Source organism: Musca vetustissima, unplaced genomic scaffold, assembly GCF_032173495.1.
Source record: "Musca vetustissima isolate MV318-11 ecotype Yass unplaced genomic scaffold, APGP_CSIRO_Mvet_v1 utg25376, whole genome shotgun sequence".
In the NCBI taxonomy this organism is placed as follows: domain Eukaryota; kingdom Metazoa; phylum Arthropoda; class Insecta; order Diptera; family Muscidae; genus Musca; species Musca vetustissima.
Window position 1 is genome coordinate 144,422 of NW_026877506.1, and position 15,874 is coordinate 160,295.

Consider the following 15,874-nt stretch of genomic DNA (forward strand, 5'->3'; position numbering starts at 1 on the left):
CCATTTCGCGATATATCCTCAAGAGTCGAGTCATAATCGTAACGGTAATAAAGCGGTGTTATTGAGTAAAACACTCAAAAAGGGGATTTATGCTCTCGCAGTCAAATTCTCTCACATACTCTTTTATATTCTCTCTTTTAATCTATCCCACTCTCTTGTGCTCAAAACAAATATTTACACGTTGTTGATATTTTTTAGCATACGAATAATAAAACGAAAACAACCAATTACGAATAAGAATATCAAAACAAAACGGATAATTGATCGGCTAAGCAAAGAGGAGAAACAAACCCCCAAAAACAACAACAAAAATCCACGAAGCACCAAATAGGCCCCCTATGCATAAGGATCTATGCACACACCCTGTGTTGTTGCTGGCAAATAAAAATTAATAATCCAACAGTTGGTCCAACCTACATATAGCTCCAGTAAACCTGGCACCGGTATTGCCTTCTTCAAATAGCCTAGCAGCAGGTGGTGGTGGTTGTGGTACAGCCACTTCGGCTGCTGCTGCTGCCGTTCGTCTGGAGAGTGCTTTAAATGTCAACAACATTAACGCATTTAACGCTAGTTTGGCTGTTAACAGTGGCGCCCAATTGTTGTCGGCCGTCCACTACGATTCTTCAGCCTCCACCCTAACCAAATTATCCACCTCGCCGCATTTAATGTCACCCACTCATCATAGCTCGGCAAGTTTGACAGGCACTGCTGGTGGTGGTGCTTCGACAGTGGTCGGCAACATGGTCTACGGGAATTCCACCACAATGAATAACATGGCCTCAGTGGGTGGCGCATCAGTCATTTGTAGCAGTGATAGTGGTATTTCATCGATAATCTCCTCGACACCCTCTCTAACGCAGCTCTCCCCACCACCGGCCGTTGTTTCAAATGCCGTCTCCTTGGCCATCTTGGCCTCCAGTGTCATAACCACATCCAGCGGCAGTGGCAGCACCGGTGTTGCCACCTCGATCACCAACAACAATGGCAGCAGTAATAGCTGTACTCCCGGTAGCGGTAGTGGCAGTGGTGGACGTTGCAGTCCCATCATTGGCGGTATAACAGCAAACCTTACCAATGGCCTGGCATCATCCTCCTGCATTTATGGCTCCGCGCCACCATCCTCAACAGCCGCCTCCTCCTCTGGCAGTCCTCTTCTCTTCACGGAACGTACCTCGCCAGCCCTAAGCATGCTGAGCAGCAGTAAAACCAAAACTCTTAGCCCCTTGCAGAATTCTTCCATTAGTTCCATGTCACCATATGGCTCCGTTACGGGTGTAACCTCCTCATCCTCCTCTGCGGTAATACCCACTTCCAGTCAAACGCAAAGCTGTACCGGCTCGAACTATTTGAACACCATCAAAATGCTGGGACCCGCTGCCTCAATCGATTTGGGCTCCTCGCCACTGACACATCGGAATTATCCTACCATTAAAGGTTTTACGTTTCGTAGAAGCTTTGATGATAAAATAATTGCCGTATCGACGTCTGCGGCCGTTGGGCCCGTCAGTAGTCAGTCACAAACGTCGCTGGGTGGTGCGGCTGTGTCAGCCTCCCCCTATTTACCCTCCCATTTCCCGGCCACCGCCTCACACCATCATCACTATCATCATCATTTGCAACAGCAATCGCCGCAGATACCCCATTTCGCCCATTACCATCCCCAACATCCTTCGCACTTGCATCACCACTCGGCACTGCACCATCCTCCCTCCTCCGGCCATTTGGCCGCTGTACATCATTCGCATCATCACCATCCGAATCACAATCATCCCGTGGCGCCGCCAACGTCACATCATCAGCAGCTGGGAGGTGTAAGTGGTGGCGGCGGCGTCAGCAGCGGTGGCAGCAGCAGTAGTGGCGGCGGTGGTGGTGGTCCATTCCATCACAGCCAATTCATGTCATCTGCCGTTAAACATTCCGTCGCCTCTGCCAACGTTGCCGCCTCATTTTTGCCTCCGCCCCTGTATGCACCGCTGACATCGTCACAGTCGACCACCAAATTATCGCATCGCGACGATTTCTTGCAACAAATTGGCTATTTGCCAACCACACGGATTTATAGCACTCCATCCAGTCTGGTGGATGAGGATAAGGCACAGCAGGATTTTTTGTCGTTATCCTTGTCGCCGCCATTAAATCGACGTCGTGATATGCCAGCATTGCGTGGACCATATGTTAGTTTGTAAGTATATGTGCAATTGCAATTTCTTCTTCTTACTCTTCTTCTTTTTCGTGATATATTTTCTTCATCTTTTTATGGTTATTATTGTTGGTGCTGTTGTTTTTTATTTCCATTTTTACTTTCATCATATTAGACATTCTTTATCATTTCCGTTTCCTTATTGTTGAACGGATGCCAAAATGAATATTTGTTTGTTTTTTTTTTTGCTACAACAAGAAGAAGAACTACTGAAAATACTCTTCAATCCGGAATGCACTCCCTACAGCTTTAACGTACCAAGGCTGTTATATGTGTAGGAGGATATAAGGATACAATTTTAGAATCAGCATAATCCTGTTGATGACAAGAGTATGCTGACGAGGCACAGTGGTTCAGAATCATTCGTTTATATCAATTTTGTTCTATTTTGGAGTTGGAAATGCCCTTTAACGTGATCCCAGTGGCAAAGAGGACATTTGGTGTGGAAGCTCTAATTTCACCATTCTATGCGACACTGATATACGTGGTATAAGAGAGAGTGGGAGAGAAGGGGAGAAGTATCGCTTTAACTATTGACAGGTGCCATCGATTTGGGCTGATCAGGTTCGTTTGGAGTTTTATTCTTCTTATGTGTACTCTACTTGCCACCTATTCCGCAAGCCTCTGTGGTCAGTCTGCTGCCTTTGGTTCTAAAGCCTTCTTATTACCGACCACACAATCATACCTGGCGACCTAGATTTCCTGCTCTGAGGAAAGTCCTTTTCAGATTGCTCAATTAGACAGTAGAGGACTGACCTTCTTTGTCCAATTTCTCTTTGATATTGGCATTGTAAGGACAGCATTTTTTGATCTCAGCATCTCTCTCAATCCAATATCAGCCTGGATCATCCTTTATTCTGATATTTGTATGACACACCTCTCACTCGGCTAGCTAGTTTTTATGATAATTTGCCTAGCCAATAAGCGCCAAATAAGCATGGTTTGCTTCAATAGTTATCACCAGCGTTTCTCCTCGACCGTCTCCAATTCGGATGAAAGTTTGTGCACGTGTTTTTCTAGGTTTTAGTAAAATGACTTCCACAATCTATCAAAGTAACATTGGCATATTCTGCTGCCTGTATTATTACGCCATGTAACGTTTTCTTCGCACTATACCCTCTCTAAATTTAAATTGACTTAATTCAGAGAAGTCAATTTAAATTTAATATTTGAGACATGGGCTATCTCGTTCATTTAGTTTCATAGTTCAATGTGCAATGGATATTCGTGTAGGTTGATTTGAATATCCAATTCACAATATATAGGTACTCCATTAAGCGCAACCATGAGAAATACACAAAATTTGACAGATGGTCGAATAAAAAACAGATGTTTTTGTTTTGCATGATGGGATTATCTAGATGAACGTTTGGATAAAAAGGAACTAGCACCGATAGTTCCTTTTGCGGAAAATTTACTTTGAACAAGTTTGATTACCCAAATCAAAATCTATTAAGGTCACCAACATGGCCTATAAATAAGGTCACCCAGGGAGACCAGATGATAATCGATACCTCTCAAGTTTGCTGTCAAAATGCATTATTGTGAATTGACTTCCATTATGAAAACGTAAACAAAGTCGAAATTTTTGACATTAGACTTGAGAAAAAACAGTTGTTTTCCGATTTCGATTGCTATCGAATTACAGCATTTTTACTTGTTTTTTCCATGTCACGACTTCGACAACGGTCTCTTCTTCATTTACCTTTTGTTGAAGTTGAACTTTAGCATCTTCCGCTGTCTTCAGGGAAACTTGTAGATTCTAATTGTTTAATAGTAATTCCGTAATAAAACGAACTGTTTCCTCCATATCTTAACATTAATTTCTAATGCTGTTGATGTGTCAAAATCAGATAAAAATAAGTAAAAACGTCGTTAAGTTCCGGGCCGATTTTTTTTATCCTATTTTACGTGGGTGCATTCAAAATTCCTTAAGTGGATGGGGACATATATAGGGACTATGTTATTGTGTTTTTTTATTTACCAAATTATAGACACTTCCGAAAAAAGAGCGGAACATTTGGACCTTTATATTTCTTCCTAAATTTATATCACTTTCGAAAATGGCGCCCAATTGGTCAACATTTTTGAAATCACATAAAAAGCTAATTGAGAATCCAAATTGGCTCAAAAATTGTATATCGTATTTTTTACTACAGATAGAACAACTTTGAAAATGGAATCCATCGGTCCATCCGGTATACAATACCTCTCCCACAAAAAATCCCATATGAAACAAACGGTGTACCCGATTAGAATCAAATAATGCATAAGCAATTATTTTCACTCAATCTTCATCATGTATGAATCTGGGAATATGTTGATCTGTGCATTCTTTTCGATACCTCATTGAGAATTTCAGAAAATATCCCATTTTCATTTCGATGTTGCATCTAACATTTTTATCAAAGGAAATATATGGACAGTAAAATTTGGTCGACTCCGCAGATAAATGTATACTACGTGTACCATAGGCAGAGGGTATATATGTATATGTTAAAAATTTTCAACTTCAACCCAGTAGAAAGTGTCTTGCAGACAACATTAACGAATCGTGGAAGACAATGGCAATTCCTTGAAGACACTTTGCAGACAACAATGTGAGATCCTTGACGAAATGTTCACACAAGTGTCGCAGTATTCATGCAAGACAACTTGGGCGACAAGGTAAGCGAAGTTGTCGTTGACGACAACTTCGGCGACAAAACTCCCTATTTTCGTTGACGACTATCATCGACTATGTCGTTTACACAGTCGTTGACGACTGAATACCCATTTTAATTAATCATACCCCATTAAAAATTCACTTAATCCCTTAGTGACCCTTAATCCGAATTAAGCCATAATCCCCTCAATGACCTTAATCCGGGATCAATGACCTTAATCCCCTCAGTGACCCTTAATCCCCTCAGTGATCCTTAATCCCCTCAGTGACCCTTAATCCCCTTAATGACCCTTAATCCCCCAGTGACCCTTAATCCGGGTTCAATGACTTTTAATCCGGATTAAGCCTTAATCCCTTCAGTGACCCTTAATCCGGGGTCAATGACCTTTAATCCTTAATCCCCTCAGTGACCCTTAATCCCCTCAGTGACCCTTAATCCCCTTAATGACCCTTAATCCCCCAGTGACCCTTAATCCGGGGTCAATGACCCTTAATCCGGATTAAGCCTTAATCCCCTCAGTGACCCTTAATCCGGGGTCAATGACCTTTAATCCGGATTAAGCCTTAATCCCCTCAGTGACCCTTAATCCGGGGTCAATGACCTTTAATCCGGGGTCAGTGACCCATAATCCGGGGTCAATGACCTTTAATCCGGGGTCAGTGACCCTTAATCCGGGGTCAATGACCTTTAATCCGGATTAAGCCTTAATTCCCTCAATTACCTATAATCCGGGTTCAATGACCCTTAATCCGGAGTCAATGACCTTTAATCCGGGGTCAGTGACCCTTAATCCGGGGTCAATGACCTTTAATCCGGATTAAGCCTTAATCCCCTTAATTACCTATAATCCGGGTTCAATGACCCCTAATCCGGGTTCAATGACCCCTAATCCGGATTAAGGGTTAACAAGGGGATTAAGGGTCATTGACCCCAGATTAAAGGTCATTGACCCCGGATTAAGGGTCACTGAGGGGATTAAGGCTTAATCCGGATTAAAGGTCATTGACCCCGGATTAAGGGTCACTGAGGGGATTAAGACTTAATCCGGATTAAGGGTCATTGTCCCCGGACTATGAGTCACTGAGGGGATTAAGGCTTAATCCGGATTAAGGATCATTGACCCCGGATTAAGGATCATTGACCTCGGATTAAGGCCACTGAGGCGATTAAGGGTCATTGACCACGGATTAAAGGTCATTGACCCCGGATTAAGGGTCACTGAGGGGATTAAGGCTTAATCCGGATTAAAGGTCATTGACCCCGGATTAAGGGTCACTGAGGGGATTAAGGCTTAATGCGGATTAAAGGTCGTTGACCCCGGATTAAGAGTCATTGAGGGGATTAAGGGTCATTGACCCCGGATTAAGGGTGACTGAGGGGATTAAGGCTTAATCTGGATTAAGGGTAATTGACTCCGGATTAAGGGTCATTGAGGGGATTAAGGGTCACTGGGGGATTAAGGGTCACTGGGGGATTAAGGGTCACTGGGGGATTAAGGGTCACTGAGGGGATTAAGGGTCACTGAGGGGATTAAGGGTCATTGACCCCGGATTAAGGGTGACTGAGGGGATTAAGGCTTAATCTGGATTAAGGGTAATTGACTCCGGATTAAGGGTCATTGAGGGGATTAAGGGTCACTGGGGGATTAAGGGTCACTGGGGGATTAAGGGTCACTGGGGGATTAAGGGTCACTGAGGGGATTAAGGGTCACTGAGGGGATTAAGGGTCATTGACCCCGGATTAAAGGTCATTGAGGGGGATTAAGGCTTAATCCGGATTAAGGGTTATTGAGGGGATTAAGGGTCACTGAGGGGATTAAGGGTCATTGACCCCGGATAAAGGGTGACTGAGGGGATTAAGGCTTAATCCGGATTAAGGGTAATTGTCCCCGGATTAAGGGTCATTGAGAGGATTAAGGGTCAGTGACCCCGGATTAAAAGTCATTGAGGGGATTAAGGCTTAATCCGGATTAATGGTAATTGACCCCGGATTAAGGGTCACTGAGGGGATTAAGGGTTATTAATCCCGGATTAAAGGTAATTGACTCAGGATTAAGGGTCATTGAGGGGATTAAGGCTTAATCCGGATTAAAGGTCATTGACCCCGGTTTAAAGATCATTGCTCGGTAATAAAGGAGCTTAGTTATAAGTGAGTGACTGTGAGATCATCGCCCAGACGAAACGGCTGAAGCTAGAAGTATGAAATTTTGAGTACTTATGTGTATGATAAGTACTAAATTTGATACTATTTGCATTTATTTGAGAGTAGTCCTGAAAAGAGGAATTAGGATTAGTTTTGGAGTAGAGGACTAAAAGTACAAAATTTGGTTCAAGTTGGATTTAGGTGAACAAATAGAGCTGGAGTCTTGAAATTGGGAATTAAAATGAAAGTTGGATTGATGAGTTTAGGAAATTCATACTTATGCCTACGAAAGTACTAAATGTTACTAAATTTAGTACAATTTGGATTTTGGGGTGAACGGATAGAGCTGAAAACCTGAAATTTGGAATTAAAATTACTGTTGAGGATTGTACTATAAAGACAGCTTTGTGAATTCATATTTATGTGTACGAATTGTGTACTAAATGGAACTAGATTTGGTACAATTTGGGTTTGAGTGAACGGAGAGATCTGGAAACCTAAAATTTGGATAATAGTTATTGTTGAAGGTAGAATTGAGATATGAAAGTAAAGTACTTATGTGTGCTAAATGGTACTATATTTGGTACAACTTTATTTTGTGCAAACGGATAGGCTGGACTTCAGAATTTTGGAATTAAAATTACTGTTGGAGTGTAGGATTGATTTAGTTTAGGAAATTCGCACTTATGGAAACAAAACGTACTAAATGGTACTAAATATTTTATCATTTGTTTTTGTGTGAACAGTTGGGGGTTGGAATTCCGCAATTTGGGTTTACAAATACTGTTGGTACTAAACTTGGTACAATTTCGATTTAATAGAAATGGAAACCGGTTAGAAATGGAAAAATTAAATTTCAATTAAGTTTACTCTTAGAGAACATGATTGAGGTAGTTAAGAACGAACAGAACTAAATGGTTTCGATTCGAGTGAAAGGATAGACATGGAAAGCCTAAATTTGGAATTAAAATTACAGGATTAAGGAATTTCGTACTTAAATATACTAAAACACTAGATGGTACTAAATATGGTACATTTTGATTGGTGAGAACGGAATGAGCGGCAATCCTAAAATTTTGAATTAAAATTACTGACAGAAGTGTAGGATTGAGACATTGAGGTAATCTTGAAAAGTTGTAATTATATGTACTAAATTGTACTAAATTTGATCAAATTTAAATTTGGCTGAACGGATAGAGATGAAAAAGTCATATATCGTGTAAGACAATGGCAAATCCTTGAAGACACTTTGCAGACAACAATGTGAAATCGTTGACGAAATTTTCACACAAGTGTCGCAGTATTTATGCACGACAACTTGGGCGACAGGGTAAGCGAAGTCGTCGTTGACGACAACTTCGGCGACTAATCTCCCTAATTTTCGTTAACGACAGATTCACTTCCTGTCGTTTATACATTAGTTGATGACTGTATACCTATTGTCACCAATCATACTCACATACTCCATTTAAAATTCAAATAAAAATGTATATACATATTTATACCCTTCACCACACTGTGGTACAGGGTATTATGTCTTTGTGCATATGTTTGTAACAGGAAAAATAATCGAGATAGACCCATGGTTCCTTTTGAGAATATGCATAGAATCACTTTCTGAGTCGATTTATACATGTCCGTCCGTCCGTCCGCCCGTCCATCTGTCTGTCCATGTTAAATTGTAAACAAAGTACAGGTCGCATTTATGATCCGAATTGGATGAAATTTGGCACAGCTCATTTGTTTGGCCCAAGAACGAACCCTATTGAAATAGGAAAAAATCAGTTCAGATTTAGATATAGCTCCCATATATATTTTCGTCCGATTTTATGTAAATGGTGTACCAAAGACCCTATATATCTTTCGATTTGCACGAAATTTGGCATAGCGTAATGAATTAGGTCTAGAATGATGTGTGTTAAGTTTCCTGTTAAGTTTAAGTTTCCAAAGACCCTATATATCTTTCGATTTGCACGAAATTTGGCACAGCGTACTGAATTAGGTCTAGAATGATGTGGGTTAAGTTTCCTGAAAATCGGTCCAGATTTAGATATAGCTCCCATATATATTTTCGTCCGATTTAAGGTAAATGGTATACCAAAGTCCCTATATATCTTTCGATTTGCACTAAATTCGGCATAGCGTAATGAATTAGGTCTAGAATGATGTGTGTTAAGTTTCCTGAAAATCGGTCCAGATTTAGATATAGCTCCCATATATATTTTCGTCCGATTTAAGGTAAATAGTGTACCAAAGACCCTATAAATCTTTCGATTTGCACGAAATTTGGCATAGCGTAATGAATTAGGTCTAGAATGATGTGTGTTAAGTTTCCTGAAAATCGGTCCAGATTTAGATATAGCTCCCATATATATTTTCGTCCGATTTTATGTAAATGGTGTACCAAAGACCCTATATATCTTTCGATTTGCACAAAATTTGGCACAGCGTACAGAATTAGATCTAGAATGATGTGTGCTAAGTTTCCTGAAAATTGGTCCAGATTTAGATATAGCTCCCATATATATTTTCGTCCGATTTTATGTAAATGCTGTACCAAAGACCCTATATATCTTTCGATTTGCACGAAATTTGGCATAGCATAATGAATAAGGTCTAGAATGATGTGTGTTAAGTTTCCTGAAAATTGGTCCAGATTTAGATATAGCTCCCATATATATTTTCGTCCGATTTTATGTAAATGCTGTACCAAAGACCCTATATATCTTTCGATTTGCACGAAATTTGGCATAGAGTACCGAATTAGGTCTAGAGTGATGTGTGTTAAGTTTCCTGAAAATTGGTCCAGATTTAGATATAGCTCCCATATATATTTCCGTCCGATTTTATGTAAATGGTGTACCAAAGACCCTATATATCTTTCGATTTGCACGAAATTTGGCATAGCGTAATGAATTAAGTCTAGAATGATGTGTGTTAAGTTTCCTGAAAATCGGTCCAGATTTAGATATAGCTCCCATATATATTTTCGTCCAATTTAAGGTAAATAGTGTACCAAAGTCCCTTAATATCTTTCGATTTGCACGAAATTTGGCATAGCGTAATGAATTAAGTCTAGAATGATGTGTGTTAAGTTTCCTGAAAATCGGTCCAGATTTAGATATAGCTCCCATATATATTTTCGTCCAATTTAAGGTAAATAGTGTACCAAAGTCCCTTAATATCTTTCGATTTGCACGAAATTTGGCACAGCGTACTGGATTAGGTCTAGAATGATGTGGGTTAAGTTTCCTGAAAATCGGTCCAGATTTAGATATAGCTCCCATATATATATTTTCGTCCGATATGTAAATGGTTCACCAAAGACCCCAAGGTAGGCCGATTGACAAAAAAATTTGGCATAGCGTACTGAAGTAGATATAACCTAGTTTGAAGCAACCCTGTATCTGAGTAAACGAAAAATATAGTATAGGTTGCAGAATGACATGTTTATGGATCCATTTTCATGTTAATGGTCGGCCAAAAATTCGACGTCTGTTAGGATTCATGTGTTGAATATACCCACAGTGGTGAAGGGTATCATATAGTCGGCCCCGTCCGACTTTACTACTTTTCTTACTGATTTTGTTTTGTTTTCTTATTTCGAGAAGAACGACATTTTCGACGACATATCATGTTTTTAGTCATGATTGACAATTCCATAAATTTCGTCAAAGATTCGTTAACGAAATTGTCACGCAAGAGAGTATTTTCTACTGGGACCTTGTAATGATAATGTTGGTCAAGCCCCCTTTTTTGCTCACCCTATCCACACCTTAAAATAACCCCCTACAAAATTTACCAATGACATCTACCAACAAATATTCCAAACCACTGTACATATTATATTGCAGAGCAAGCGTATAGACTTTTCTCCACCGGAATTCAGTTTATTAATCCTCGCCATTGTGATGTGCCACCACTGCTGCTGCTGCCAACGCAGAAGGGAAATCCTTTGTTTGTGCCTTTATTCCTTTGTGGTTGTTGTTGCTTCTTTGTTTGTTGTCAACTTCTCTAACAATTTTTGTTGCTGTTGTTGTCATTGTTATTATGTGGCTTTGTGGCTGAGTCCTTTTGCAGTTTCTGGAAGTTCCCAGAATGTCAGTGTATGTGTGAGAGTGTGTGGGTGAGGGTGCGAGTGTTAGTGTTAGTCATTTACAAAATGTCGTCTGCAAATTAAAGTTTATTTGTTTTCTGAAGTTCTTTGTTGTCGCCCCCCAAAACGATGACCATCAAAACAAATTGCAATCTAATTTAGTTAAATTGAGAGAGAAATAGAGAATATTTATTTAATGGCGGATATGGGATATTGTTTTAGATTGCGAAGTGTTTGCTAGATTATAGAGTTGGGTTGGGTTCCGGAACAAACTAGTTTAAGGGACATATTGCGGTAAAGGAGCAAATGTTACTAGAACCGGTTCTTTAGTTCTCTTTGTTCCAGCCGTTTTTGCTCTATTTTACCTAGTTCCTTTTTTATACAATCATTTGTCTAGCTCTTCCCGTTCATTGACCGAATTGTACCCATGAGAGATTAAACAAAAAGGGAATCAAAAAAAGGGAATCACCTTTTGCGGAGCGAACCTAAAAACATCGAAGCGCTTCAAGAATGAGACGTGTACTAATGGGCGATTAAACAAAAAAAAAAAAAGAAACTATGAAACTAATTGAATGACTTAGTTTGTTTTGCGGAACGAACCGAAGATAAGATAGATCGAACCGGTTCTGTAATGAGATTGCCCAACTCTATTTCCTCTAAATTTAAATACGACTAGATATGTATATGGCAGGTTTAATAGATTCATCCTGGCTGGTATAAATAACTTTAAATTTTAAAAATTCCCGAATTGTAATATGGTTTTGAGTGGCTTCAAAAATTTTAAATAAATTCAGATCCCCTTCCCTTTCAAAGTTCTCGATGTTGCATTTTCGATAGAATTCTGTAAACCAGTAAGGAAATAGAAAAAGTCATATGGGACCGATTATATGATACCCTACGCCTCCTTGAATATAACAGATTTACTATTTACTGACCTAGCCAATATTTGGGCGCCATAATATATTTCCATTGGAAAATTTAATATTTCTTAGAATGAATGAAGTCAGCATGGCCTAGGCAACACTTGGGCGCCATCTGACATTTTGGAAAAATACAAAATCCAAGGAAGCATATGGTCGCATGATTAGAGAAAATCCTCCATTCTCACAACATAACCTAGCCAATGTAGTGCTGCATCACGATAGTCTAACAATGCCGATGTCCGATAATGCCTGGTAAAACTGATGGCGATATTCACCGTCAACGCATATCGGTCCATGGATCTTTCGGAGAATTTTTCTCTCAAACTCTCCAAAATCCAACGAAGCATATGGTCGCATGATTAGAGAAAATCGTCCATTCTCACAACATGATCTAGTCAACGTAGTCGCTGCAGCTCAATACGTCTAACAATGCCGATGTCCGAGAATAACTGAAACAACTCATGGTTCATTCGACGGCGATATTCACCGTCAAAGCAGATGGGTCCATGGATCTTTCGGAGAATTTCTCTCTCAAACACTCCAAGAACTGCCACATCTGCTTGCGTAAGTACCCATGTTTCCGATCCGATATAACAACTTACTTAGACCATAGTAGCATCTGATGGCCAATACTATTCTTCTCCAAATTTCAAAACTGATGTCATTAGTTTTATTTATGGCGGTACCAAGATATATAACATCTTTGACTACCTTGAAGCTATAGTTCTTAAGTTCCACAGTTGGTCCGGGTCTTCTAGACGTCTTGCTCGTTGATACAATCAACTTGGTCTTCTCGCCGTTTATTGCCAGGCCCACTTTGGCAGATTCCTTCTCAATTTGTTCAAAGATGGCTGTTACTGCTGTGTCAATGTTCGACCCATTATGTCGATATCATCAGCGTAGGCGAGTAACATATGCTCTTTCGTTTACAGAGTGTCATTTCTGTTCACCTTTACCTCTCGTATGACCTTTTCCAGCAGGATGTTAAAAAGGTCACACGACAAACTGTCACCTTGTCTGAATCCTCGTTCGGTATTAAAGGGTCTTTTCCGACTTTAACTGCTGACTTTCTGCCACTTAAAGTTATCCTGCATAGCCGTATTAATTTTGCAGGAATGCTAAACGCAAACATGACTTTAAACACCTGTGAATGAATAGGGCTGTCGAATGCGGCGTTATAGTCGACGAATAGGTTGAATGTGTCGATGTGTTTTTCGTGGTTTTTTTCAAGGATTGGCACAGAGTGAAAATCTGGTCAATGGTGGATTTGGCAGGTCTGAAGCCGCATTGGTAGGGTCCATTGGCATCTGTCGTTCACACAGTACGCTGTGTAGCACTTTATATGCGATGGGGGAAGGAGACTAATTTCTCTATATTTGACACATTTCGTCTTGTCTCCTTTTTTGTGTACGGGGAACGGGATGCTGAGGTTCCATTCATTGGGCATGCATTCCTTTAGCCAAATTGTACTAATCAGCTGGTGCATGATCCTGACCAGCATCTGACCACCAGTCTTGAATAGTTCGGCTTGTAACCCATCGGCACTTGCTACTGCTTCTTCAGCCGATTAATTGCTACTCTGACCTCATCTTGGCTAGGTGGTATACACTCTATACAGTCATCTGTTATTGGTTCTGGAGTATCCTCTTCATCTCTACTATTTGATACCAGAAGTTTTTCAAAATGCTCCTTCCAGATCCTCAGCACGCTGTCTGTATCTGTCACCAGATTTCCTTCTTCATCTCTATAGGAGGATGTGTCTGCACCAAAACCTTCGGTTTGGTGCTTTCCTCGTTGGTAAAATTTCCTGACTTCATTCTGATTCCTGTACATTTCGATTTGCTCACGCTCACGTTTGTCTGGTTCTTTCTTCTTTTTTCTGAAAATACGTTTCTCCTCTCTTCCTTTCTCCCGATAATTTTCCATCGCATTACGTGTTGCTACTGTCTGCAGTGTTGATACTTAAAAAAATATATCTAAAAATTACTATATATAGTTAAAAGCGATTTCGATTGTAATGTTAATTATATAAATTTTATTTCCGCACCTCCAAATATTGTTCCCATTCATTACCGACGCCACTGCTCTCCTATTGGAATAACATTCCTCTTACCTTTGCTGTTATTCGCATTGCAAGTTTTGCATGACGATTGCTATAAATATGTACAAGTGGGAATTACCATCTACAAACATATTTGCGAGCTAGTTTTTTCAATTTTATGTTTGTGTTAAATATTTGTTCTATTTATTTCCATTTTTATTTATTTATAAATATCAACTATTTATAACAAAAAAAAAAAAAAAAAAACGGTACAACATAATAAAAACAAAAAAAAAGCTAGAAAGAAAAAAACAGTGAAAATGAACGATCTATGAGAGCAGCCAATGTGTCAACATAAAATAGTACAACAAAAATAACAAAAACGAAACGAAAAATAGGCGAACAGTGATGGACAGTAAATACAAAAGTATGTAAATTTATGGGTTGATATTATAAATATAAGAGGTGGACCATGGATACACTAAGCTAGGAAAAATTGTTTTTTTACAAAATCCATAAAACTCATTAAAAAAAAATTAGTACAGTATAGTGAAAACTGATCTGGAGATCTCTATTACATATTTATGAAGGTTCTGCTGGTCTTTAAAAACCATTTTTATAAAATCCACCAACACCTCGAAATATTTACCGGAGACTCCAGAACACATCGCTCATTAGCTGCAAGACAGGCATAACTCAAAAAAGCGAAGACAGGGAATATTTTTCAACCAAATTGGATGTATTTATACCACTTCACCACACTGTGCCCTGTACCACAGTGTGGTGAAGTGGTATAAAGTGGTCTTTGTGCATATGTTTGTAACAGGCAAAAGGAAACGAGATAGACACATGAATCCTTTTGAGAATATGCATAAAATCACTTTCAAAGTCGATTTATGCATATCCGTATGTCCGCCCATGTATTTTTGTTAACAAAGTACAGCTCGCATTTGTGATCCGATTTGGATGAAATTTGGCACCGTTCACTCATTTGGCCTACGAACCCTATTGAAATTGGGAAAAATCGGTTCAGATTTATATATAGCTTCCATATATATTTTCGTCCGATTTTAGGTAAATAGTGTACCAAAGTTTCTATATATCCTTCGATTTGCGCGATATTTGGATTTATAAGTAAATGAAGAACTCAAATTGTGGCCGAATGCAAAAAAAAAAAAAACATACTGAAATAAGTGTAACCTAACATGTGACCAGTTTCGATGACATCGGTTTAGATTTCGATATTTTGCTTCAAATTTATTCACATAATTTTGTGCATTGTAAGAAGCAACTCTATATCTGACCAAAATTTAGTATAGATTGCAGAATAACATGTTTATGGTCCTTCAAAAATGCGACGTCTGTTAGGATTCCATCTGTTGGATATACCCAAAGTGGTGAAGGGTATCATATAGACGGCCCCGTCCGATTTTACTACTTTCCTTACTGGTTTTTATTTTGGATACACATTGGGTAGAACAATTTCTCTGTAAATAAACTAAATATTGGCTCAGGTTTCGGGTTAGCTTCTACAGTAATCTGTATTTTGGGCACGTTTTTTCAACGAAATCAGCTGTACTTTTATAATATTTGGATTAGAATTGGATAGAAAATCTTCCTACTAAAATTATAATTATTGACCCACACTTCAGGCTTAACCCCATATAACATAAACCCCCACCCCTTTATTCGTTATTTTGAGGAGATTGGGGATTTTTTCAGACAAATTGGCAGTAATTTTATATTTTGAATTATCATTGGGTTGAAAATCTTCCTCGAAATTGTCCTGATCGATTTTAGGTATTT

The 15,874-nt window shown here is 39.3% G+C and overlaps 1 protein-coding gene across 1 annotated transcript in view; it reads left to right on the plus strand.

Moving 5' to 3' along the window:
• The first annotated feature begins 1,863 nt into the window (after window positions 1-1,863).
• The window catches only part of LOC133322089 (SRSF protein kinase 2), a 51,118-nt gene continuing 37,107 nt past the window's right edge, over window positions 1,864-15,874 (plus strand). Inside the window, exon 1 of the mRNA XM_061531156.1 lies at window positions 1,864-2,182. Within this exon, the coding sequence (XP_061387140.1) occupies window positions 1,896-2,182 (287 nt within the window). The 5' untranslated portion in view covers window positions 1,864-1,895. The remainder of the gene's footprint in view (window positions 2,183-15,874) is intronic.